The following is a 25,574-nucleotide window of genomic DNA, read 5'->3' on the forward strand; positions in this document are numbered from 1 at the left end:
ACTGTGTTACACAGAGAACAAATGAAATGGTATCTCTGTAGCATTTGGGATCACAGTGACTCAAAGACTGAGGCTTGCTGAAAGTAGAATTGGTATGTCTAGAATACTGATAGTTTACTGAGTCCAAATTAGAGTCCCCAAGAGCAAGAGCTGGGAATGTGCCTCAGTGACTGCACAGGAAGCTCACTAGTCCCAGAACCTGTCCCAAAAACACAGGCTGCTCTCCCTAGCACTATGCTGAGAATGCAGTGCATCTACAAATGAGCTAAATAGTGACACTGGCACATCTACATACCGGACAGCACCTATTTTTTATGATCTGTTGTGACACTCCTGTGCTGAGGCACCCTGTAACTGCTGTACTGCCATCACATTGCATTTCCAAGTCCTTATCTTCACTACAGCAAAAGATGGATAACCACCAACTCAAACCTGCATGATGAGGAGGGACAGCGGTCTGCTTTCTGAAGGAAGGTAGTGAAAAGGTCCTAAACACATCTGCTCTCTAACCTCCTGGCAAAACTTCTGCCATTGCCCCACTGATACAGACTTGGAGGAAGTTTTTCCACACAAAGGGTGGTGAGGCACTGGAACAGGTTGCCCAAGGAGGTCTTGGATGCCCCATCCCTGGAGGCATTCAAGGCCAGGCTGGATGAGCCTGGTCTGCTGATTGGCGACCCTGCACATAGCAGGGTGGTTGAAACTAGGTGATCATTATGGCCTTTTTCAACACAGGCCATTCTATGATTCCATGAAATTCCCCACTTGAAAGTTTCCTGCCTTCCTTTTTCCATGCTGTTCCTGTGAACCAAGTGAGAAGCTGCTACAGCCCCAACAACTGAGCAGAGACTGTTTATACAGATTTATAAAACACTGGGCTCTGGATCAGTGCCAAGAAAAGTTAGTAAGAAAATCCCATTTCAGTACATCAAGAACAAACCTGTAGAACGGTGATGCCAGATTTTAATTTCACTAGCAATCTTCTTTGTTGTCGACAAAACATGGCTCGTGCCAAGATTTGAGGGCCATAAAAACGTACCTGCAGACGCCAGCTAAGTGCGCTCAGAAGCGCAGCAAGCCCACACACAGCTGTGAGCAACAGCACCCCAAGCAGCCACGTATTTTGGAAACACGTGCTGGTGCAAATAAACAAACATATAACCTGAAGGCAAATACTGGCAACTATTCTGCAGCACAGAAAGAACAGCAAAAAGATTCATTGGTGTTGACTGGCAGCACTGCCTTCTAGTTTACAGAGCTGCAGCCACAAGTCTCTGGGCTGGACAAGCCCGAAATCCTTAGCAGTGAGTGACAGCTGTCCTGCAGGGCTGGCTCCTCTGGGCTTACCATGCTAGGAAGCCACTGACGCACACAGGGTTTAGAGTGAAGAGGAAATCCTTCTGAACTACTGATGCTGAATTTCAGCTCCTGAAGGAAGACAAGATCATTAACTAACTTCACTGATAATTTTTGCAGGACTATCTTTTGACTATTAAAAAAAAAAAAATCCCAAAAACCAAACCTCCTTATTCTCTAACATCCACTTCTTCAAGCCTATAGGTCGGGCTAAGCATCCCTTTAAGCATCATAAGCAACCCACTGATTCACCTTTTTAATGGTGCTGCTTTTCAACGAGCAAATTTACCTTCCCATCCCCCAATTTTTTTTAGAATTGAAGTGTTCAAGATTTTTGTCAAGATTAAAAAAAAGAGAAGCATTATTCTTGCAACCTTTTTACTAGAATGCAGCATTGCTCAATGCTGCCACAGCATGAATCAAACTAAGTGCAACCTTAACATAGCTAAGAGGAAAAGTAATCACACTATTTAGGCAAGCTAATGCATAAACATCTCAACAATGGCCTTGGCAACTGTGCTCAAATAGCAGATGTATATATTCAAGCTTTTCACCCTTTATTTTTATAGAACTGTCAAGGACCACATCCTCAGTGCACACTGCTGCAAAAAAAAAAAAAAAAAGAAAAAAAAAACAGCAAAAAAAACAGGACCTATATCAGCTTTGGTATTCAAATATAGGCTGATTGAGGACAAGGGGAGGAAAAAAAGTGGTGAGCATGTTACTAGCAGGCCACGTGAGAGCCCATCTCGCAGCCCAAAAGAAGGTAGCCTGCAGCTCCCAGCCACCTAAGCAGCAGCCATGCAACCCTCTTCTTCCCTGGGCATACAGGGGAAGGCTGAATATAAATCTTCATACACATCCATATTTATAATTAGAAAAAGAAAGATGATTCAGAAGGCTTTCTTCTGATGACTAACTAGTAACTTGGTTCATGATTTCATTCTATACATTTTTTCCTACCTGCTTGCTACATTCGTTGGCCTTTTTTTGTTCTCTTCCCTAAAACAGCCTTAGAATGAACAAACAACCTTAATTTCATCAAGTCCTTCATGCAATGCTAGCCCTGTAAATTTTAAAACACTGCTTTATTATTTTATTATTTAAAATACTGGAAATCCTGCAGGAAAGCCAACGATCAGCAAGAGACAGCCACCAGTAATCTGCAATACTCTCCAGCATCACTGTATATCAGCACACTACTATGGGATAAACACGGAACAAACTTCAGCAACATTGCAAGAAAGACACTGAGGTCCTGGAGCGTGACCAGAGAAGGGCAGAAGTGCTGTGAGGGGTCTGGGGTACAAGTGAGATGTGGAACAGCTGAGGGAATGCAATGGGGCAGCGTGGAGGAGAGGAGATCAGGGGAGACCTCATCACTCTCCAACTGCCTGAAGGGAGGCTGTGGCGAGGTGAGCCTGTGCTCCAGGGTAACAATGATAGGACAGCCAAACTAGCAAGGCTTCTTAAAAGCTCAGTCAGTGAAAAAGCTTTCACAACCCAAAACATACTGCAGTATTCAGCACCCAAGATGCACTTCTATAGAATCCATGCATCAAGAAGCATCAGCACATAAGTCTAATTTCTGAAATCACCAAAGCCACACGTGAGCTTCTGGTAAGCTTTGTGTCCTGTCTGCACAGGGGCTCATGCAGACCTGACACTCAGCAGTATTTGTACCTGTCAGACCAACCACAAGCAGTGCTCTGAACCTGCACACACAAGTATTAGAAGCATTTGCTCAGGACTGGCAGTAAGAGTTGGCTGTGCAACCAACAGGAGGAACACACAAATCCAAATCAATTTCAGGCTCCAAAGTTAGGCAGTGAAATTCCTTGAGCTGCAGGAGAATTAGCCTAACACCCAAATCACAGCCCTTCCAGATCATATAATAAAATCAGCAAGCTAAAGAAAACAATTGATAGTAAATCAGAGCTGTGCATGAGTTCCATATTAAACTTTCATCATATTATAAACAAGGAGGAGGAGAAAAAAAGAAGTGAGGAAAGAAAAAGAGCAGTTATTCAATGGCAATGGCCTTCTGACCAGAAACGTTCCCTACAGTCCACGCAAAAGGACAGCGGTGCAAAAGCCAAGGGCTGAGCAAGGCCAGGTTGGATGGGCCCTGGGCAATATGATCTGGTGGCTGGCAACCCTGCTTGTGGCAAGGGGGTTGGAATCTGATGATCCTTGTGGTTCCTTCCAATCCAGGCTATCCTATGAAAGCGTAGACATGAGCATGTATCAGTGCTGGGACCTTGGTACTAGCAGCAGTGTGAAGCACACCTTGTAGAAATTGTGTTTGATGGCAGAGTATGAAAGAGGCACTCCTAAAAAAGAGAAAGATGCGGGATAATATCAGGCTTTGAAGAGAGAAGAACAAAGGATGGAAGGACAGAACAAAGAGTAGATGGAAGGATGGAAGGAATTGTCTCTTAGAACCTAATTATGGAACAAATTTGTGACAGATGCACACACCTAAGAAACTAAAAAGAATTGGATATCGCGAGAAAGGAATCACACAACACACATGCCATCACATTCCCAGCAAGGTCTGCCACCATTAAAACCACCTTTCTGAGGCAGCTCTCTGCCCAGAGATGACTTCTTTTCTAGGTTCCAGAAGGACATAGGTTTTGTTTCATTAGGTGCAAACACCAGCTTACGCATGAGAAAACCGCCCCTTTTGCAGGCCAGCCCTTTCTGCAGGCAGGCAGAGCTCAGCAACCTCTCTGACAATATTCTCAATTATTTCCATCGCATAAATGGAAATTTTAACTGAAAGAATAGGAGAAATTATACCTTATGCTCTTGCATAGCTTCTCCAGATGATATTTCTGAAACATTTTTTGCTTACATAACTATCTGAGGGTATATTTGCCACTTCAGGCTGCTACTATTGTAGCCATCACACCAAGCAAAGAAGGTTTCAAAAGGAAGCCATTAATTGTTGGCAGCGCACATTACTGCCAGGCCAGTGGAATCACCTACCAGCACCCAGCAGTGACCAAGTTCATGGGAGAGTTTCAACCAATACACTCTTCTCCCACGCACTCTTGTGCAAATAAACAAACAACAATGTGAGTATATTTCAGGGCTTGTATTTAATCGCTTTGTCACTAAAAACAAGTCATTACCTACTGTGCTTGCTGTGACCACGCAGTATTGTCAGTAAACTGCGCTCCATCCTTACCAAGTGGATCAGAATCCTTGCCTGCAATCATATCTGACACTGAAATTGTATCCTGAAGCTTCAAGCCATCCACTCAAAAAGCAAATATTTGCTGTAAATAAAACACACAAAGCTTTGCTGGTTTTTATAACTGCATGAGCAACCACTGAAGCTAGACCAAGCTAATGAGCACGTGCATCCCTATTGCAGCTGACTGCATGGCATTCATGTGTCTCCACTTAGTAACAAATCACAGCCTGTGCTTCATAAAAAGATTTACACATACAAAACGCTCGTATAGCAGTCAGACATAAAACCAGGATGTAATCAAATCTCCGCTGTTTTATGTTTAAATCTCTCAGGACTTAAATCTGCAAAACTGAACGTGAATAATTGCAGCTATTTTCTAATAAAGACCACATGCTGCAGGAGTGGAGTACGCAAGCTTTCAATAGCTCTGCATAATATTTTTGGAGGTATTTCTACTTCAAATAAGCAATCTGGTTCAGCAGAGATAAACACACACGCATCAGTGACCTTGTTTAAACAATGCCCCGATTATTGCGATAAATCTCATTGCCAAATCTAAATATAGGCTTTTAAGACAAGAGAACCCTCAAACCAACAACAGTGGCATTTTAGAATGTGACAGCCTTCCCCTATTTACTGTTTACCTCGTTACCCAAATGCCTGTGCAGCTGCAGGAGGCCCTGCAAGGCAGGGGGGCTGTGGCTGCCAGCCACAGTGTGATCTGCACATGCGATGCTCCCAGTGCACTTGGGGCAACTTCAAAACTTGCATCACGCCTCGGGTATGCATGTGTTCTGCTTCCCACAGACAGCCCAAGTCCTGACACAAGGCAGATAGGCACCGCAGCACTGAGTCACAGCCTCAGAAACAGGGTGGATTTTTTTTTTTTTTTAAATGAAGGCATGGGAAAAAAAAAAAAATCCCATTCAAAAACCCTTCTGAGTTTCAGACTTTGGGTGTCCGAGCAGGAAATGAGGGAAGGAGGGGGAATGAGGGGAAAAGGAGAAAGTTCTTTGAGTCAGGGTTATATTTTTGGAGTATTACTAGTTGTGTTCTGCCATTGTGCTGCAGAAATTAAGCTGTGTAAATTAATGCAGCATTATCTTTTCCAGGTTTTTAAGCCCATGCTGCAGCATTATCCTAATCTTGTGCTCAGAGCACGCTCCCTCCCCATGCCATTGACAACAGACAGCTTTCCATCACAGATGCCCCTGGCTGTAGCACACATCCAGCCACGTATTCCTATTTCACCTTCTTTCCCCAAAGCATGCAGGAATGTCAACAAGAACCGACCTCATTCATGTTGGGAAGCAAAACCTAAAAATTGAAGACATGGAGCCTTAAAGTTTGACTTTTTTTGAAGCCTACTGAAGTACACAGCTCATAACCATAACATATGGGAAAGGAGCAGCACTGAAGTACTTCTCTTCCTTACTAAAAAATATGACAAAGTACCTGCCCCCTTCTTGATCTTGATATTTATAAAAATAAAGCTTGACTTTGCTGGGCCGAACAAGGCTAGAGAGAAATCTCTGCCTGCTATTTCATACTCTATTACAGTTCATGAAAGATACATAGCACGTTTATTCTTACCGTTTCAGGACAAGTTAAAACTAAATTATGTTATTATGATACATGAACAAGTTGCTCAAGGAGGCTGTGGATGCCCCATCCCTGCAGGCATTCAAGGCCAGGCTGGATGTGGCTCTGGGCAGCCCGGTCTGTTGGTTGGTGACCCTGCACAGAGCAGGGAGTTGAACCAGATGATCACTTTGGCCCTTTTCAACCCAGGCCATCCTAGGATATGATTTTTACAAGTTTCTCTCCAAAGCAATCATTGCTCAGGTTATTGTCAGACCATTCTTCTATCCCCTTTTCTCCATTCCCGATGCAGCACAAGCCTAAACCACCTGTGACTTCCCTTGCTAGCTGCAAGTTGCCACAAGTGGATCAATTACGCACAACTACAATGACTTACGGTAAAGAAATCATTTGAGGGAAAACAAGAAAACAAACCACAAAAAAAACAGATGGAGCTCAACTTATTTATAAATATCTTCAAAAAGCAGCCTGGAAACGTCCCGCCCGGGCGGGTGATGAGCACAGACATGGCATGGAGCAGCAAGGGAAGAGGCTGGGAGAACAAGGGCTTTTTTGTTGTCAAGTTTTGTTTTCTCCTTTCCAAAAAAACAAGAACATCCAGGAAATCCTCCCAGTTTGGTATTCCCACCACTGCCACGATAGATTAAATACAAGGCCTTTGCTTCCTGTCCCCTCCGTGCTGGGATGGAGCAGGATAATGCCAACGTCAGATCTCACAGGAATGCCACAAATAGAGATGAAGTTCTAGATCAGCTTGGCAGAAGCTTGACTATGCTGCCTGGACAGCATGCAACTTCCCACCCCAGTTTAACTCATTCCTTTTATTTTTAAGCAGAGGAAAACTCAGTTGGGACCTCAGGGTGAGTGAGGCACCTCCACAGAGGACCCTGCAGCCACCGCCATGGCCTAAAGCACAGGGTGAGCACCAAACCAAACCCGAGCTGCTTTTGGGAGCATTGTAAATTGCAACCTTGCTGGCCATAAGTGACTCCTGGAGAATACAGAGAGCAAAATCATAAAGGCTAGAAAAGATCTCTAAGATCCACAAGCCAACCTCAACCCATCCCTACCACGTGCATTGACCGCATCCTTCAATGTCGCATCTCCAGTTCCTGAACACCTCCAGGGACGGTGACCCCACTGCTCCCCGAGCAGCCTGTGCCACTGCATCACCGCTCTGAGAAGTTTCTCCTCATACCCAACCTGAACATTTCCTGGCACAACTTGAGGCCAACCCCTCTCATCCTATCACTGTTACCTGGGAGCAGAGGCCGACCCCAAACCTCCCAGCAACCTCCTTTTAGGAGCTGTAGAGCAGTGAGGCCCCCCCTGAGCTCCTCTTCTCCACACTCATCCATTGCATTCCCTCAGCTGCTCCCCATCACACCCCAAACCCTCACTGGACTAAGACACAGCTTCTAGCTCAGGGAGAAGTCGTATGGTTTTACCATCGTGCAATTGACACAAACTCCACCAACACGGTCCAAAAATCACCTTTCTGTACAAAAACACATAGAGACATAAGGACAACTGAAACCAAAACAAAAGCAAGTTCTTGTCATCCAAAAAACTATCAAGCCTACCAGGTCCTTTCATTTTGTCACTAGTCTAAAAATAATAATAATGAAAAAGCCCAACAGAAGAAAACTGGCCACTACTATGGAATGAACTGTGGGACAGAGGAGAAATATATATATTTTATATATATATATATATATATATATATATATATAATATATATATATAATATATATATATATGGGGGATAAATCAGAGCTTATCTTCTTAAAATATAAACCCCTCAAGGAACATAATTTCCTGCAATTAAAAATAAGACAATCCTCAAGATTATCCTAGACAAATCACCTTATGAGTTTAATATGGCTCGAGCCATTTTGCTTTATTTTTTACTTTTTTTTTTTTAAATGTGCATATTAGTGTTTTAATCAAACCTGTTGGACCTTCTTCTCAGCTTCTCCCTTACAACTGATGCACACCAGAAATGCATAGGATGTACTCAGAACAGGTTTGTTTCCAGCATCAGAATATGCTTTCTCAACAAGGAGCTTTAGAACATCTGCTTATTTCACTACTAAGATGACTTGGGTCACAGCTTGTTACATTCATAACTTCCACAAAGAGCAACGTATTCAGCTACCAGACACCACACGGCCACCAGATGAAGTCAAGGGTCTCATTACCAAAGACTGGGACTCAGGCTCTAACAGCCTTGCTCCACCCCACTATCCAAAAAGCAACATTAACATCAAATATCAACAATAAGTTCTTGATGCCAAAACTGTAACACAATGGAAAGCGCAGCAGATAGCAGAGTAGCAAAGCCCTAAGCTGTAGCAAGTAAGGGTTTGCTGAAATACAACAGGCATGGAAACAAAGGGAAAAAAAGCCACTTACCTTCAGAAAGCCTCAGGTATGGAAAGATCTCCAACAAGATACCCTCACCTCCACTGCCCACTCTTAAATGAGGGCTGGAAAGGGGTGGATCCTGGCTCCAACCCTTCTGGTCACTCAGGTTCATTGCATACATCTGAGTTCCCCTGGGTTGGCCCTGCTTTCCACCAGGTGCTCAATTACTGCTTCAAGGCCTGACTCAGCATTCCCACTTCCAAAGTGCTTCAGAACAGCCAATTATGCTCTCTATATTTACAACCCTGCAGTAAATACAGATTTTCAGATCCAAAACGCCTTACTGACACCAGGCCCTTGCACCCTGCAGGAGCTCTGACTCCAAGGCTGCCTTGGTGGGAGCATTTTGGTGCTCCAAGCTTTTTAAACCTTTCAGTTCAGTGACTGCAGGTTTACAAACCCATCATTTAGGAAGGCTAACCGACGGTGAGAAAGCACACGTTCCTCTTGAAGTGACTCTGCCAATGAAATCAGTCTACAGTGGAATTTCAAACCTAAAAAAGGTTTTCAGAAATAGAACAAGATTGATACAGATTGCACATCGATTCCTTACTCAGAATCCCATTATCAAATCTACTGGAAGAAAAGTTCAGTTTCCCATCTGCCCTCTATCCCTCTACCTACTCTTTTTTTTCTGTTACTTTCCCCCTCTCCCCTCTGCTCTCCCCACCTGACAGCCATCAAACACAATCGATAGATGGATCAAACCAAAGGGTCTTTTCTGTTGCATTCACTGCATTTTTCACGGCTGAGCAGCTCATACCCATTCCATTCCAATCCACAGGGAATTTGAGAGATTATGTTTTGCTGAAACTAACGGGAGCATTCATCCATATACATGTCTTTGATTTCAGCCCATTTCTAAAGGTCCTCCTTAAGATCACAGCTGCCGACTATCAAATGAACTGTAAATCAATACATACCACAAAGAAAAACAAAAAACCAAAAAAACAACACAAACCCAGTCTAACACCAATTCACGTCTTCTCTTTTTAACACCTTTTAAAGCTAGCAATGAAAGCAGTATAAAAAGGAGAGCATCAGCTCCTTTACCATTAATGTCTCTACATATTGCATGGTTAAGGGAATTTCTGAATGAACCAGAAGGTGGCAACTTCAGGGTAATTCTGCCAAGGAAAAAACCACCCTGCTCTCACATCCTTTTCTATTATTAAATGTGATACAATAGGATTCCTACTAAAATAACTGAAGCCAATTGCCACAAACTGTACTACTGGGAAAATTAAGCAGAATGAAAACAAGTGAGGCAACACAAAAGAGATTAGCAGCACGCAACGCCATTTCTCACAAAAGAAAATGAGGGCATAAACTTGTATTTAACGCTCAGAACTGCGGAGCCATGAAACATGGCACACAGTACAAAGGGGAAGAGCAGGGGAGGAATAAGCAGAGGTACTTATTATGTCTGCCCCTAACTGCAGGGATTCTGAGCACAGTACAGAGCAGCAAGGACATCCAGTCGCAGCTTTACCATTATCACCATTACCTGGCTGTGCCAATTGGACCATTTCTGTAGAGCTCATGAAATCTGACAGCTAGAAAGCTGCAATTTCATACAAGTGGTTATTTCTGAGCCCTTGCTCAGGAAAAAACTGAATTCAGCTTGGGGAAGAGCCTTGCCACTGCCCACGACTGCCCCAGAAATTAACTGGCAATGTCAAAAGATTCAGATTGGCACTTTTATGCTTTAAAGACAAGAGACACAAGCAGGAAATTAATCACTGACGTATGTTTGTATTTTTGACTTGCCTAATTATAACTTTCCGCCCCAAAGCAACTTTCAGTATTAACTCAAAGTTTAAATTTCCTCTTCCTTCTACCTCAGCTACCACCCCTTTTGCTCTCTCCTCTCAGGCCCTACTAAGATTGGAAACCTCATTTTCAAAATGAATTCTCTGCCTCGCTGTTATCTGATAACAACCCTCAGGATTGCAAATTTAATCATGATAACAACCAAAAACCTTGACACGGGAACCTGAACGCTCAGAGCCTTTGCACCATTGGCAATAGTTGGTGTTCATTTACATAGTGGTAGCAGTGGAGAGCTGCTGTGGGGAAAGGAAAAGAGCCGCACAACACGCTTGGTGTTAGAAACATCCTTCAAACCTTAAGACGAGAGAACTGGGAGATTCAGAAAGCTGAACAAAGAAATACCTGCTTTGCCACAGCCCTGCGGTTATTTGTAGCGAGGAGCAGATAGACACAAAGACAGATAGCACAAAGAACAGAGCTGTACTTGTCACAGAAGGCATCTTCAGAAACAAGCGATATTAGAAATTAAAAAGGTTTCCTAATGACCATTTTCCTTTCTGGAGAGTTGTGTTAATCACAGTGTTAATACACTCAAATCAGACTTGGGATACTCCTGACACCCACACTGCAGGATTCCCACTGCACAGAATGCTGCTGTTAGTCAATAAGCTCAGCAGCACGCTCGACTGAGCAGCAGCATAAATGTCACTGCACTCAGGTGATGAAGTGAAGGCTGAAGCTCACCTGGTCACGGGGCTGATATGGTAACTTTGTGCACATTGCCTTTAAAATCTGTACTATTTCACGTATGGCCACTTACTGTAAGGCCCCCATGTATTATCTATTGGCATTCTCAGATAAAAGACGTTCCTTGTACCTGGAAATTCCTGTGAAGTAGCAGAGATTTCTGTGAGACTATCATTATCCACCTGCCACAGGGAGTCACGTTCTGATGGTGCAGCCATTAAAGCTGTTGCTTTTTGCTATTTGAGAGCTTTGATGTGACAACTTAAACTCTCCTTGAACGCCTTCTCGCATCCAACATCACCTCACATAGCCTGCAGAGGATAAGGCAGCACCCTTTGTAGTGATGCAGCTGAACTCACAGGTGTCATTTCATGCATTAATTAAAAAGAAATATAGCTCATAGTTAGAAAACAAAGGATACTGCTAAGCTAAGGGCTTCTCTACAAGCCTTTGTTAGTTGGCTGTTGTTTAATGCTTTGGGTTTTCCATACCATTTGTCTTTTTATATTTCACATTGCAAACAACGATGTCAAAGAGCCAATTTCAGTTTACTTAGATGCCTCTTTAGCTCAGGCTGTTTTCGTTTCACCTCAAATCCAATCAGTCATTTGCATTTTCTCCTGCAGCGGTAGACTAGCAGATAGCCAAATTAAACAGCATTTTAAAAGCAACAGGGATCTCAGGAGAGGGGGGAGAAACACAGCCGCATTTGCTAAGCTGGCAAAATGCCATTTGTCTTCTTTGACCTTCACTCTTTATAACCTCTCTGTTAAATAAAGATCCAAACCTTACGATGTTCAGTTCCACCAGCACTACTCAAAGAGCCCACCAGCTCTTTTCCACAACCAACCTCAAACATATTCACACAGATGGGTCAGTAAAAGAAGTTGAAGCAAATGGAATATAGCTGCAGCTGAAATAACCAGAGGCCATAGCTATCCCTGTAGCCCCAGATACAGGAACCAGACTGACCCAAGCACACACCTTCACACAGGGTGCCTGGATGCACGTGCCCTATGCAAATGGCTGTCCCACAGGTACATCCCCCAGAACCAGCCTCCAAGCAGCTGCACTTCATATCAATTCCAGCATCCCCAGCTTCCTAACATCCTGGGCCTATTTTCAAAAATGCATTTAACACACATCCCCGCAGTGTAAATAATGAGATTTAAGCCTAAAGAACCTCTCCAGGGACTCTGAAAAGATACAGAAAGTTACCCAGCTGATGTTTATTACATGTTTCCCTATTGGCCACGTTTCTGTCATCAGAGAATTGTACTTTTAAACACTGATGGGCTACAACTGCTCTGAAGAAATCCATGCAAGGTAAATGTTTGCTCTACTCGTTTAATAGCCGCTGGACTCCTCTACAGAAAAGGCTCTCTAAATTAATTCTCAACAGCCTTTTTGCCAAGTGAGATTTAAACTGCCATCACTGCAGCCTCCTCCTCTCTGAAACAAGGAAAGAAATCCGTATTTATTTTAATTCTGGTTCTTTTTGCAAAGGTTGGTTAATTTACTCCGAGTCCCAGGTTATTTATCGTGAGATCAAAGAGATCTCCGCTTCAGCTCTCCGTATTTGGTGCCATGTCTGTCAAAATGTAATCAAAGGAGATTACTCAGCTTCAGATGACATCTCTGCTTTTCCTAGAGGCAGAAAATTCATGGTTTCTAAGAAGCCGTGAGTAAATGAAGAGAGACAAGTAGATTTGGGCTAGAAGGGAATCCCAGCTTCCAACAAAATCTCCTTCTCAGCAAAATCCAAAGCAGTGCTTGGCACATCCAGCCCATTGCTTCTATTCAAGAGATGCTGCTCACATCTGTGTCTACACCATCCCCTCCATAAGCCCCAAACAAACTGCTGCTTGGGGAGAGAATAACAGCAGTGAGTAATTCACACAGAAGCCCAATTTTCCAAGAACAACCGTTCACTGGGGCTCACACATTGAGAACATGGGCACCCGCATGCACCTGGAGCCTGATGGCACCAGGCTCAGCTTGGGACCTCCTACCATCAGCACAGGGCAGGCTCCCTGCTGGGGGGCTATTCTGGCTCCCACACTCCATCCCATTGGGTAGATTTCTACTCTATTACAGACAGATTCCCTGGGATACATGGAGGTAAAAATCATTCCCTGCTGTGGCAGTTTATGATGTTTGCTTTGCACTGCATAAAGAAAGGACACCTACACCAGAGAAGACACACATCCAACAATGAACTCCCAAGCCAGCCTCTTAAAAACACTCACCAGCTCCACATATAATCAAGCCCTACAATTATTCTAATTTGCACAAATAAGAGTTGAACAAACACTGTAAATATAAATGAAAAACCCCAGGCACAGGCTGGAATGTTTTAAAATCCCAAATACACAACTATCTCTGTAACAACGCAACAGAACAACCTACTGAAACCCAGTTAGCAACAAATGAAAACCCTCAAATAAAAAGCCATCCCACGTCCACAGACGGCTGCTGTCACAGAGCCAAAAGCCAAGGCAGAAATCCTGGGCAGGCTGAGGAATGGGCTTAGGAGTGAAGTCTGCCCAGTGGCTGGCACGCTCCTCTCATCACCTCATTCCCAATGGACAAAGTTCTTGACGTTTCCAAGTAGCCATCTCACACTGGAAATGGGACACGAATATAACAACAAAACCCAAAAGCTCTCTGCCTGCTTGTAGGCATCTACAAGAATGCTTTCTGCTCAGTTATCTTTTCCATCAAGCAAGAGGTTTCTCCTACTCACCGCTCCATGGCTTTGTCTGCACTAGCATCTTCCTCACCAGGCTTGCCATACCAGAATTTTTACCCGTTGTTGTCTAAACCTGCTCTGAATCAAACTGGGTGGAAGAGCTTTAAAAACCCTCCAGCATCCAGCCCCTGCGTCTGCCCGCGCCGGTCCTGCTGCTGCTTCTGTGGAGGCTGCACGGGCTCTGGATGGAGGAGGCTGCAAACTCCCTGCACACACACACACACACACACACGTGTGTGCACACGCACAGGAAGCTTGGAACTGAATCAGTGCTAAATGTACCGACTTCCTTCTTCATGCTCCAGTATCTCTGGTGTAAACAAGCAGTTCATGTTAGCCAAGTGAAGCTGAAAAGTCCGGCAGGGAAGGACAAAAGCAGGGAGTGGTCCCGGCTAGAAGTAACTATTTTAAATACACAAACATCTTCCCGTCAGATTAAGCCTTGCTTTTACATTAGGCAAATTCTGAAGCCATTGTCATGATAGGATAACTCAAGACAAACAGGAGACACTGCTTCCTCCTCTGGAGAGCCTCCTCATTTCCAGCACAAAGCACCTTGTAAGCAGAGCAGCAGTAGGAGAGACTTCACATCAGTCCTGAAGGCAAAGAGAGAAAGGCAGATGCCAAAACGAGCCCCCAGGAAAGCACCACTGTCTCCAACCCATGCACGGGGCAGGGATACTGAGCCTGGATCCATGTAAGAGCTGGTGGCTGGAACTCCAGTCCTGACTCCAAACCAGCCATCGGCAGCCACCAGCTTCTAGCAGCAATGGCAGATGGCAGCAGGAGCATGCAGGGATGAGGCAGAAGGCAATGCCATCCTCTCTGATGTTTAAAAGAAGCCTGCTTGTGCTTGGAGAGATGTTCCGCTCACCCACACAGCTCCAGGCTCCTTCAGCCTTCAAATGGCTTGCAATGATGTTTAACCTGCAGCAGCTCCCACCTCTTGGCACACACCACTACCACACAGCACCCACTTCTTTTGCACAGAAGAGCAAAATCACTGCACCAGCTCTCCAGCAACTATCTTCGTGGGTAACACTAATGAAATAATGCCTGACAGCAATCTGATTTCTCAGACAAAACGATACAATGGCCAGCAAGAGGCTGAGCAAAAAGAAAGCCGATGGCTTGGCAGTTCTTTGCTCAAAAATGATAAAAAAAAACCCAGCCTTTCTGAAAGAGCTGCCACCTCACGTCTTTTCAGAGAGCTTTGTGCTATTTTTATTTCCCTATTTGAGAACACTGTAATAAAAAGTTTTCTTCTGCTAAAGCTGGAACACTGAATATCTGTGACTATTCAACACATGTCCCTCTTATTGTCCTGCAAGGCTGCCTACTGAAAGGTCCTACAGACCACCTCTTCCCATTCTGTCTTCCATGGCAAACTCAATTCTCAAATCATGCCATGCACGTAAAGTAAGACTGAATTCTGCTATTCCCAAAGGCACAGAATGCAGGATTGAAGAAGCAGGGTCAGAAAAGACAGGCTCTTTCCTGTGTGTCATTTATGTGGGTCCTGTGGTCAACCTCCACCTCTAACATTTGGATTCAAAAACATCTCCAACGATGAAATGAGAGGCCACGTTTGGGCTTGGAGCTCCTACCACAACAGTGCAGATCCATACCTTGCAAGAGGGCAGTGCCTGGTTCCACAGCCCTGTGCACACCCCAGGACCTTGTAAGACCTTCTTTGATCTCTTGGGCAGTCCTTGAGGAGGTCCAGCTGCTCACCTTGTGTCCAGCAATAATGCTGTGCAGGGAAGCAGCACTTGGCATTAAGAAATCCATACAACAGCCTGTCCTCGTTTGGAAAAGAGATCTGTACAGAAGAAAATGAGAGGTTTGCAGAGTCCAAATACAAATGCAAGTCCAAATACAACTCACTGCCTTAATACAAGTGTTTATGTGCACATCTACAAAAAGACATCCAGAATTTCATTGTTCAGATATAATGATAATGCTGGGACAGCACTACACACAAATCATCCTTGCAGACGCGCCAGCCAAAGGAGGCTTCACATTAACGCCCTCACCCCTGCCAAGTGCTGAAACAACTACCACACAAATATTAGCAGCGATTCCTCGGCAGGGTGATGCTGCTATCAGAGGAAATCTCAGGAGACACCACAAGATTCTATGAAGACTGGCAACATCCTACAGAGCAATCACTGTGGGTACCCAGGCAGCCCGTGCTCCTCAGCCTGGTTCTGAAGGTGCAGTAGCCATAACAAGCTCCAGGACAAGACAGCCTGGGAGCAGGGGGAAGCAAACAGTGCTGCTTCCAGCAGCTGTGCTCTGAGAAGTCAAATTCCTTCTTGTCTTCATACAGGAAAAAATACAACAGCTGCTCTTCTGCTTCTGACACACCATAAAGAAAAGAGAAATGGTCTTGGATAGGATATTCGGCTGAGGTCACATAAAAGGAACTGTCTGGCTGCTTGACCCCTTGGAGAAGTTTTTGGGATCAGCTAACACCATAATGTGCTGCGACGGGGAGAAAAAAGAGCAGCACACAGGATTGAGGTCAGCAAAACCGTTTTCAGCTTCTTCTGTGCTCCTCCAGTGTCAGAGACTTCACCTGGCGCACGCCAAATTCATCTGCACGTTCTCCACTTCGGTGATGAGAGCTGATTACAGCTCCTCACTAGCTCCAGAAATGGAAGGAGCCGTGCTCCCTCTCAATCTCAGCCTGCCCAGGTTCATGGATCTCCTGGCATCTATCCCCTTTTTACACATGCTAAGTTTAGGATCTCATATCTATGATACACAGCTCTGAACTAAGCAACTAGGAGGGCATTGTGATTTCAGGTCATGTTTAAGCTGAGGATCCACGAGCACCTCCAACGCTCCCAGCTTCACCAAAAGGAAGGACATCCTCTCTCCAGCCCTGAATACTCCTCCTTCCATGTGCTCTTTAAAAAAAGCTGACATCCAGTACGCTGACCCAATGTTTTCCACACGTTTGCCTTCTGATAAGCACACAAATGCTTTCTGCTGGGCGTTTTCCCTGTTAACCTTCCTGAACAGAAACAGAAGAAAACAGAACCTAATGCAGTAGGTAATGATACTAAATATAAGCAGCGAATCGAGTCACTTTGTTTCTCAGGCACTCAGCTGAAAGGGTCACTTTAGAAGTCCACATCTACTGTCCCTATGCAGATCCCAAAAGCACCGATCACTTCTCATTTCAGAAGCAAAATGCACTCTTGAAATCAGAATGATTACTGAAAACCTCATTAAAGGATGGCAAAGTGATAGCACTGCATGTCTGCTGGTGTATGCAAGGAGCAAGCAGGTACAGAAAGCACACGGAGCATCCAGGAGATGGCTGCAGGTCCTTTGGGATGGCTCTTGTGATGGCAATGAAGCTCTTGGTGGGCTGGCCTTTCATTGGCTCAGGTGGCTGTATAACAGGGTGTGGGACAGGCTGCTCCCCAACACAGTGACAGGAAAAGCCCAGAGTGTTCAACCATCCCTGAAAGAACAGTGGCACAGTGACAAGGAGCCAGCAGGAGCTGCTTCCTGAGACACACTGGGCGGTGGAAGGCTGCTTTTGAAATTGAGAAACACACACTTTTCAAAAAAGAAGAGATTAAACGTCTCACAGATGGGTCAATGGAGGAGATCAGTGATGCGGTAATAGTTTTGATCGTTCTCAAAGTATTTACATAGTCTGTATTCAATTTAAAAAAAAAAAAAAAGATGAAAGACTTGCTGGATTATTAAAGAAATATATTCACATTCACACGTTCATTTCTAAAGTTTACCTCTACAGATACGCACCAATTCCCCACCTTTCCCACCTGCAAAATGTGTCCAGCGTGGAAAAACTCATCTAACTCTAAACTTGATATGATAACATGATATGATAACACTTTATGAGACATCTGTAGGTAATAAGGTCCTGGCACCGCTGCCCAGAGCTGTGGGTGCCCCATCCCTGGAAGTGTCCCAGGCCATGGATGGGCCCTGAGCAGCCTCAGCTGGGAGGCAGCCAGCCCATGGCAGGGGGGTCTGGCAGACTTTGGGGTCCCTTCTGACCCACCCATGCTGTGATTCTGTAGGAAGAGAAGGACCACATACAGCTTCAGAGACGCACTGATAAGACAGCAAGTTGTATTCAAAGCTGTATCCTCAAAGAGGTCAAAACCAAACATTGCTATTAACTTTCAACAAGACAAGGAAAGTACTGCAATAAAGTTGCCAAAAAAAAAAAAACAAAACCAAAAAACACCAACCCAATGCAAACAAACAACAAACAGAGGCCAGGAAGCAGAGGCCAGATCCTCTGCTAGAGGGAAGCAGAAGTCAAGTACAGTGTGTGCAGAGGAGGGGACAACACGTCTGTCCTCAGGGAAGGGATCTGCAGGGCCATCCCAGCAGCTACAAGTTGTCTGCTGAAGGATAAGCAAAAAATTCCCCCCCCCAGAATACAAACTTCACTGTGCTGGAGATGAGAAACACTTGGCACAATGTACACGATGAGCACATCTTGGCTGGAGTTAACCCAGTATCTTGAAGAGGACCAAACACAAAGTCTGTAAAGAAGGGTAAGGTTTTCCATTCCACTGTAAGGAAGAACTTGCAGATTCTCTCCCACTCTGCTCTCTGTCCTGCAAGACAATTTCCTACACAAACACACAAGGAAAGGTAATGCTCAAGATTGCTTTGGAGTTGTAATTTGAGATGCACACGTTTTAAAAAAAGACAAGAAGCTAAATTCAGAAGATGGGAAATCTGAACCGTGAGGAATTGTCTTTGAAAAATGCACAAATTATGTCATTGCCAGTAAAGGGGAAAGCCTTTGTGGCTGACAGACGGCCCTGATTGCCAGCCTGGCAGACCTCAGCTGCAAGGAGTTCTCAGCAGCCTAATTGCCTCCGTTAGCTGCCGAGTGAATAACCCAAAATCCGGGCAAACAGGAAATTTAGTGGAGACAGAATGAGAAACAGCCCCTGCTTCACTGCGCAGGCTGAGGTGCTTTTCAGTAAAATGAACAATGAAGAGATCCTTATTAGCTCCTTAAACAAGCCACACTTTCAAAAGCAAGGGAGGAAAGAAGGGAAAGGGGAAGTCAGTGAGAGGGAGGAGGGGGAAATTAAAACGCTACGATTTCTACAACATATTAAAAAATGTGGAGAGAGTGGAAGAAACCTGCAGTCAGATCGTGTCTTCGCACTCTCCCAGTCCTCATGCAGAATTCTGCAGTCCCTAGCCCAAGGTAGACAGGCGTACATAAGCTGGAAAAGGGACTTGACGTCTCTCCTTTTAAAAACAACTTCAGATTCTCCTTGCTGTAACTCCGTACGAGGCCACACGCTCTTGCAGTTGGCAGACAGCTGCCACAAAACCCATACTTAATCCCTGAACTTGAGCACATTTGCAATGAAAACAGAAGAGCTCAGAACCACATCAGTACCTTGTAATTTGCTCTCCGAAATAAGCCCTGAAACCAAAGGTAACCCATGTGCAAAAGGATTTATTTTTCCTCAGGAAACCTCAAACGAGCATTTCAGTCCCATGTCATCATGCACATCAAAACTATCAGTTTTGAGAAATCAGGGATTTTTAGGCTGGCTGTGTGAAAGTCTGACTGCATGGCTTCGGGAAGTAATTGTTCGTCCTTTAGTGAAATAGAAAAGCAGTCAGTTTCAAATGTTTTGGACAACTTTTCCCAATCTGCTCTGCCCTGAGCAGGCACATGCACACCCCTGCCACAGTGCAGTCTTTTGGAGTAGGTGGGAAGAGAAAAGCTGCAAGACACCGCAGCCCAAGGTAAATCCCACCTTCCCATAAGCTTCCAGATCTGTTACTAAATGAAAGGCAGGGAATTTCCCCCTTTTCTGCACTTCAGTGACTACCCAGCAAGAAGAAACCAATGCCACCCACATTCCTCTCTTTCTTCCTCTTCAGAAGTTTGTCTGGAAACAAGAAGTTTGTCAAAAGCAAGAAGCAGGGGCAACACTGTTGAAAGAGCTGCTCTTTCTCCAGAAGGAATAACTTCTGCACAAGCACCAATTTACTTACTTGGAAGCAGAGCTGACGGCTGTAGCCGCTTTCTTGCGACTGTAATTCAGCAGTGGCTGCAAAACTTCAGGATGTAGCCCAGCAGCACACACAAGCTGCCAAGGTTTTCCTAGAGGGGTTAAGAATCCTAGAAGGATTCTAGAGAATCATTAAGGTTGGAAAAGACCACTCAACACCACTGTGCCCACTATGTGATGGAATATAACCGACACACAGCCAACAGTTCACTTACTAAGAGGAGCCTTCTCAGAAGGGCAAAACCATTCTGGGATGCCATTTTCATCAAAGGTGAAAGGCACTTTGAGCCCCAAAGCATGATTTCAAATACTAAATCACCAGCACCGTGTCAATAACCTGCTAAGAATTAGTTACACAACAGAGTTTTGCACAAAAAGACTGCATTAAGGGAGGTGGGGCAGGGTGAGTGCGAAACACAAACCCCCTCAAGCACTTATTTCCCTGAATAAAGTGCAAATCTGGAAGTACAGTGGGTGACGATGGCTGTCATCATGGCAGACACAAGAGAAAGCTCTGCCTTCTACAGACAGTTGCTGGAAACCTTTCCTGTTCCCCAACAGACTGAGAAAGAGCACAGGTAGAGGACAACTAAGAGAACATCACTGCCAAAAGAATATTTATTTTGATAGGAAATGAGCAAGATGGCACGGGGCAGCTGTAAGGAAAGGAAGCCCACAGACAAAAGGGACAGGATGAGATATACCATGAGCCAAGCAAGAAGGAAATGAGAGAGGAGGAAGAATAAAGCTAGTGTGGCCTTTCTGGGGGTGGGGAAAGAGGTGAAACATAGGAATTGCAACAAACGAATTGCACGGAACTGATTCATTCCTATGGAAACCCTAAGGGACACGATGGTACAGGTATTTTTCACCTCAGTTAACAAGCATGCGTCCTCAGGCTAGGAGGTGCCAGGCACATTTTTCCAGAGACTTGAGGAAATATTTATACTAGAATTAAAAATAAAAGGGAATGTTAAGTTAATCTGCCATGCAATCTGAATCCTCGCATATAAATAGCAGCGATGGAGACAATGTGAAGTTGCAGGATTAGTGAGGCCTCTGCAATGCAGTTAGCAACAGCTGAGGGGTAAAGTTGGAAAAACACCAACAGGCTTAAGAATGCCAAATTAAGTTTGCTTGCACAGTTGTTGCTAATAAAAATATGAAGCCTTCCTCTCCATCTGCCTCCTCCTCTGGAATAGCAAGCTGGCAATGCAGCCGAAATCCCAGAAAAATCCTGCTTCCCACAGTGTCCACCCTCCCTGCTCTCTCTGCAGTCAGCTGAGCAGCTGTGATGAATGCAATCCCCAGTGCAGCTTCCTGCACAGCCCTGTACTGAGCTCTGCAGCAGATTCCATCCCGGATGCTGCAGGAGCAGTCGCACTCTTCCCATGCTGCAGGCAGCAGCACAGGTGGAACACATTGGCTAAATGTGCCATTTGAAGCCATGATGGGAGCAGAAAATACTTTCCCAACTTCTCACAGATAAACAGTACTTGCCAGGATGTATTATAATGTGTGTTGGGAGCTACAAATCACCTTCTACACTTTGCACCTCAGAGCAGGCTTGCAGCAGCGACATGTGCCTGGCTTCAGGGATGACTCTGGCAGCTCTGTAATTACAGCACTGAGCCAATGTGATGACAGTTGGCCCAAATGCAGCCACCCCAGGGGCCACAGCTCCATCAGTGGCGTTTTCAATGCAAACGTGGCTGGGGAAGCAACTGGAACTGTAGAAGGAAAGAGTAGAGCAGTGAGAAAAGCAGCAGTGAGACATCACCTCCTTATGGAATAATGAATGGTGCTGTTAAAAATAAAAATTACACTGCAAAGAACTTCATTTCACTCAGGCCACATTTAGAAACCTAGCAGCTAAGTCTCATTTGCCTTGCATACAGCAGATTAACAATAAAAATTCTCAGCCACCATTGAAATCAATGGATTTCCTTGCTGTTAGCGAAGTAAAACTCACAGTGCTGCAATTCGTAGTGATGTTATTGCAGTGGAAATGATTCTGATTCCAGAAGGCAGCTCCTGGCATGGCAGGGAGGTGCTGGGATCATTGAGACACCCTGAGAGTCCCAGCAAAGTTATCCCACAGCCTGAGAGCCATCCTTCAAAGGCACACATGTTCTCAGCCATTTTCTTGGGTAAATGACACCATAAACCAAACTTAGCTGCTCGGGTCAAGCTTATGCAAATTAGCCACAGAAGCTATTTGCATGTTTTCTACAACTTCAGATTAATTTGCCTTTATCTTAGTCCCACACTGTGATTCTGGAGAACTGAACAGAATTGGGAAAATATCTGACTTATTCAAAGAATATCACTGTCTGTTTTTTATGGGTAGGTGGCATGTAGACATTGTCAAACTCATGCACGGCCACCATTCCTGCTTAAATCCCCTGCAACTCAACACACCAATCCTACTTGCAGCCTGGACACATTCTGGGTTGCTCTGTTTTTCTAACTGCTCAGAAGAAAGGAAATACCTCTCCATTACTCACCTCTACCCCTTACAACAGGAAAAAAAAAGAAGAAAAAAAAAAGATCAATCAGGAGCTCCTACATCTATATTACAGGTATTATAGGTAATTCAATGCACAGGGAAAGCTGCTCGAAAAGGAGGCAGCTGTACAAGGCATCAAAAAGTCAAAGACTAAGTGTGAGGAAGGCTGTCCAGTTCCTTGGAAAGACTGCCATGTTATTACATTCTCCTCGAGGCAAAAGCTTCAGCACTCCTGAGGATGAGCAAAAGGAAAAAGAGATAAAGAAATGAAGGTGAGGCAAACAGTCCTCAAGACCAGCTTACTCACAAAGAAACCCTGGTAAAAAAGACATGCAGTGTTGCCTGCTACCTCCTTTCATAGGAAACACAGAACAGTTTGGGTTGGAGTGGACCTTTAAGATCATCTAGTTACAACCCCCTGCTATAGGCAGGGACACCTCCCATCACAGCAGGTTGCTCACAGCCCCATCCAGCTCTCCTCAAACACCTCCAGGGAGGGGGCATCTGTGCACCTTGCATGCTTCTTTCACTTACTGCCTTACCTATATCTCATACACAAAGAAAACTGCACACAGCCATAGGCAAGCAGTCAGCAACTTGCAGCGCACTGGGGCAGGAGGGACTGTACAGATTGCGGTCCCTTTGTTACCGGGGCTGAAGGATATCAAATATTTATCTCATTTGACCAGCACATGTTGCTCTGGCACACTTAAAGCTTGCACTGTCACAGCTTTCCATCTGAAGTAGAGAGAGAGTTTTTAAATTTCAATTTTACATTTCCAAAGGAGACTGAAAAATCAAATGTTGGTCGGCAGCGGTAGAAATGCAAACAGCCTGAAAGAATCACTGACAAGATGTTAAGATGTTAGCGTTTGCATTTTTATCATCAGGTTCACAGTGAAATAGGATACTTGAATTATTAGATCTCTTTTTTTTTTTTTCTTTCTCCTCACATCGATGTCATTCTATCAGATTTGCTCCAAAAGAAAACAGAGATAGGGCAGAAGAGGCACACAAGAATGCATGTGAAAGAATAGGTATGGGAGGAGTAACATCAGGCTGCACAGAATCATAGAATCACTAAGGTTGGAAAAGACCTCTAAGATAATCTAGTCCAACATAAACCACCCCCTTTCTGCCCACTAACCATTGTCCCTTAGAGGGAAACCTTTCCTTCACATTTCCCTACCTTGAGGAATGCAGCTTGTAAATAAAAACAAAGGTTTAACAAAGCCCTGTGTTGCTATATGGCATATATTACTTTATGGGGAACAATTCAGACCTGTTGCAATGCTGAACTCGGGCCCTCTTGCTTTCCAGTCATTCCCATTTGCTATGGAGGCACCGAATCCAGCCTGGCTTGGATGTACAAGACAGAATTCTGTCTGGCACTGCATTCGTGGCATCACAACTAAGATCTGGGCCAGACATAAGCTGGGTGGGTAACGATGGAGAGGAGAAAAGCAAGGAGCAGAGCGCTGCTGTGAGGTGAGGTGTAGAGGCAGCTGCCCGGGGAGTTTCTGCTCCACTGAAATCCCTAATGAGATCTCAATGCAAAGGAACGCTTCAAAGCCACTCACTGAAATTCCACAATTAAATTGGAGCAGATCGTTCGAAACGAGCTTCAAATGATAGAAATTGGCCCCGAAGGCTCCTTGTAGGATTACCTTATTTAGATAATCAACAAAATAATAAGATCGGAGGAAAAGCGACAGGAACAGTACGACTATCCTACTTAAAAAATGCAACAGCACAGTTTAGCCTTCAGAAGTCATCTTTCTGCCTGCCTGAAACAATAGGACTCTGTTCCTTTGTGCTCTGAGATGGTTTATTTCAGTCACCACACCCAGTTCTGGGAAGGGCACCACGATAGCCGCTGATTTGTTTGCAAGATGGTGCAAGGTGAAGTCAAAGTTAACGACCTTATATCCTGTTTAATGCATTTAAAAAATTAAAACTCCCCGTAGTAAATATGGGAGACAGAGCTGAAAAGCCAGTTACTTTGTGTCAGCAGCAGATTGAAAAGCAAAATAACCTTGCCATGATGGAGCACAGCAGGGCAAGGGGCAGCCACGGGCAGCAGCAGGGATGGGTGCAGCACCCAGGGTCACCAGCTGCATCCACACCGTGTTGGCAAACTACAGCTGATGTGGGACTTGGGCTCAGCAGGGCACAAGCCATGCTCAGATCTGGTTTACATAGCTCCTGGATGGTTGCTGGTCAGAATATTCCCAGCTTATTTCCATCAGTGACCTAGAAATGAGAGACAAATGACGCTGATGCGAGGCCAGATGAAATCCAAGCAAACCAGTTCATGAGCTGGCGAGGGAGGGTTAATTTTTCTTCTGGTTGTACATCACAAGGTACGTAAGGTCCCTCACCCAGACCAAGGACCAAGAGAGGGCAAGCTGATAAGTTTTAAAGTCAGTTTTGTGCACGATCCCCACGCTGGCTGCTGGCTTGAACAATAAAAGGATCGCAGCCAAATGAGCATTACTTCCTCCAGACCGTCCTTTAAAAATTAAACTCCATAAAGATAACAGCAGCCCTGTTCAGAGCTAATTATAGCAGGAACATTAGAGTACCTAGAAGTGCTGAGAAGGAACTGGTGGGAAAGGAAGGAAAGGGAGCCGAAGGCAAAGAAAACAACAACAAACAAACAGGGAATGGCAAACTTGTCCTGTGGCTGTCCGCAGCCTTTGGGCAGTGGGTTGGAAGGAGGGCAGTCCCAGAACTGTGAAACTGCACTGCAGCCCTACACAGCAACACAAATACAAGTTATACACGTGTAGAGAAGCTCCTCTTTCTGCTTTCTGTCCTGCTGAGAGCAGTGAGGTGAGCACAGCCCTGCTCTTGGCTTCCCAAAGCCCACATGCACACCTAGAAGCTGTCTAGGTCCAAGCACACGTGCTAGGCTGCTTTATTTGGGTTGGAGCAGAAGGCTGCTCTCTGCAGGGATTCTAGCAGGAGAAACAAGTAATTGTGAAGTGGGAGAGACCCCGAAAGCCAGCAAGCTCCTGTAGGGAGAGCTAAGGAGGAATAATGTGTTCCAGCGTAAGCTGAGCTTGCCTTTTCCAGTCTTATCATTTTGTTTCTAGCCCTGCAATTAAATGTTTAACTGCAACTGTGGCAGTGTACACACTAACGGCTTTTTCC

At 44.8% G+C, this 25,574-nt stretch overlaps 1 protein-coding gene across 5 annotated transcripts in view; it reads right to left on the reverse strand.

Moving 5' to 3' along the window:
- Positions 1-25,574, reverse strand: part of RASAL2 (RAS protein activator like 2) — a 153,655-nt gene that overhangs the window by 110,326 nt on the left and 17,755 nt on the right. Inside the window, exon 1 of one of the 5 annotated variants that reach the window (XM_048943786.1) lies at positions 13,857-14,119. The exons of 3 other annotated variants lie outside the window; for them this stretch is intronic. In XM_048943786.1, coding sequence (XP_048799743.1) covers positions 13,857-13,905 — 49 coding nt within the window. In that variant the 5' untranslated portion in view covers positions 13,906-14,119. Of the gene's footprint in view, positions 1-8,578; positions 8,861-13,856; positions 14,120-25,574 lie in introns of those variants that run through there. One more of the 5 variants, XM_048943784.1, reaches the window with a different exon arrangement.

Source organism: Lagopus muta, chromosome 5 (assembly GCF_023343835.1).
Source record: "Lagopus muta isolate bLagMut1 chromosome 5, bLagMut1 primary, whole genome shotgun sequence".
Classification (NCBI taxonomy): domain Eukaryota; kingdom Metazoa; phylum Chordata; class Aves; order Galliformes; family Phasianidae; genus Lagopus; species Lagopus muta.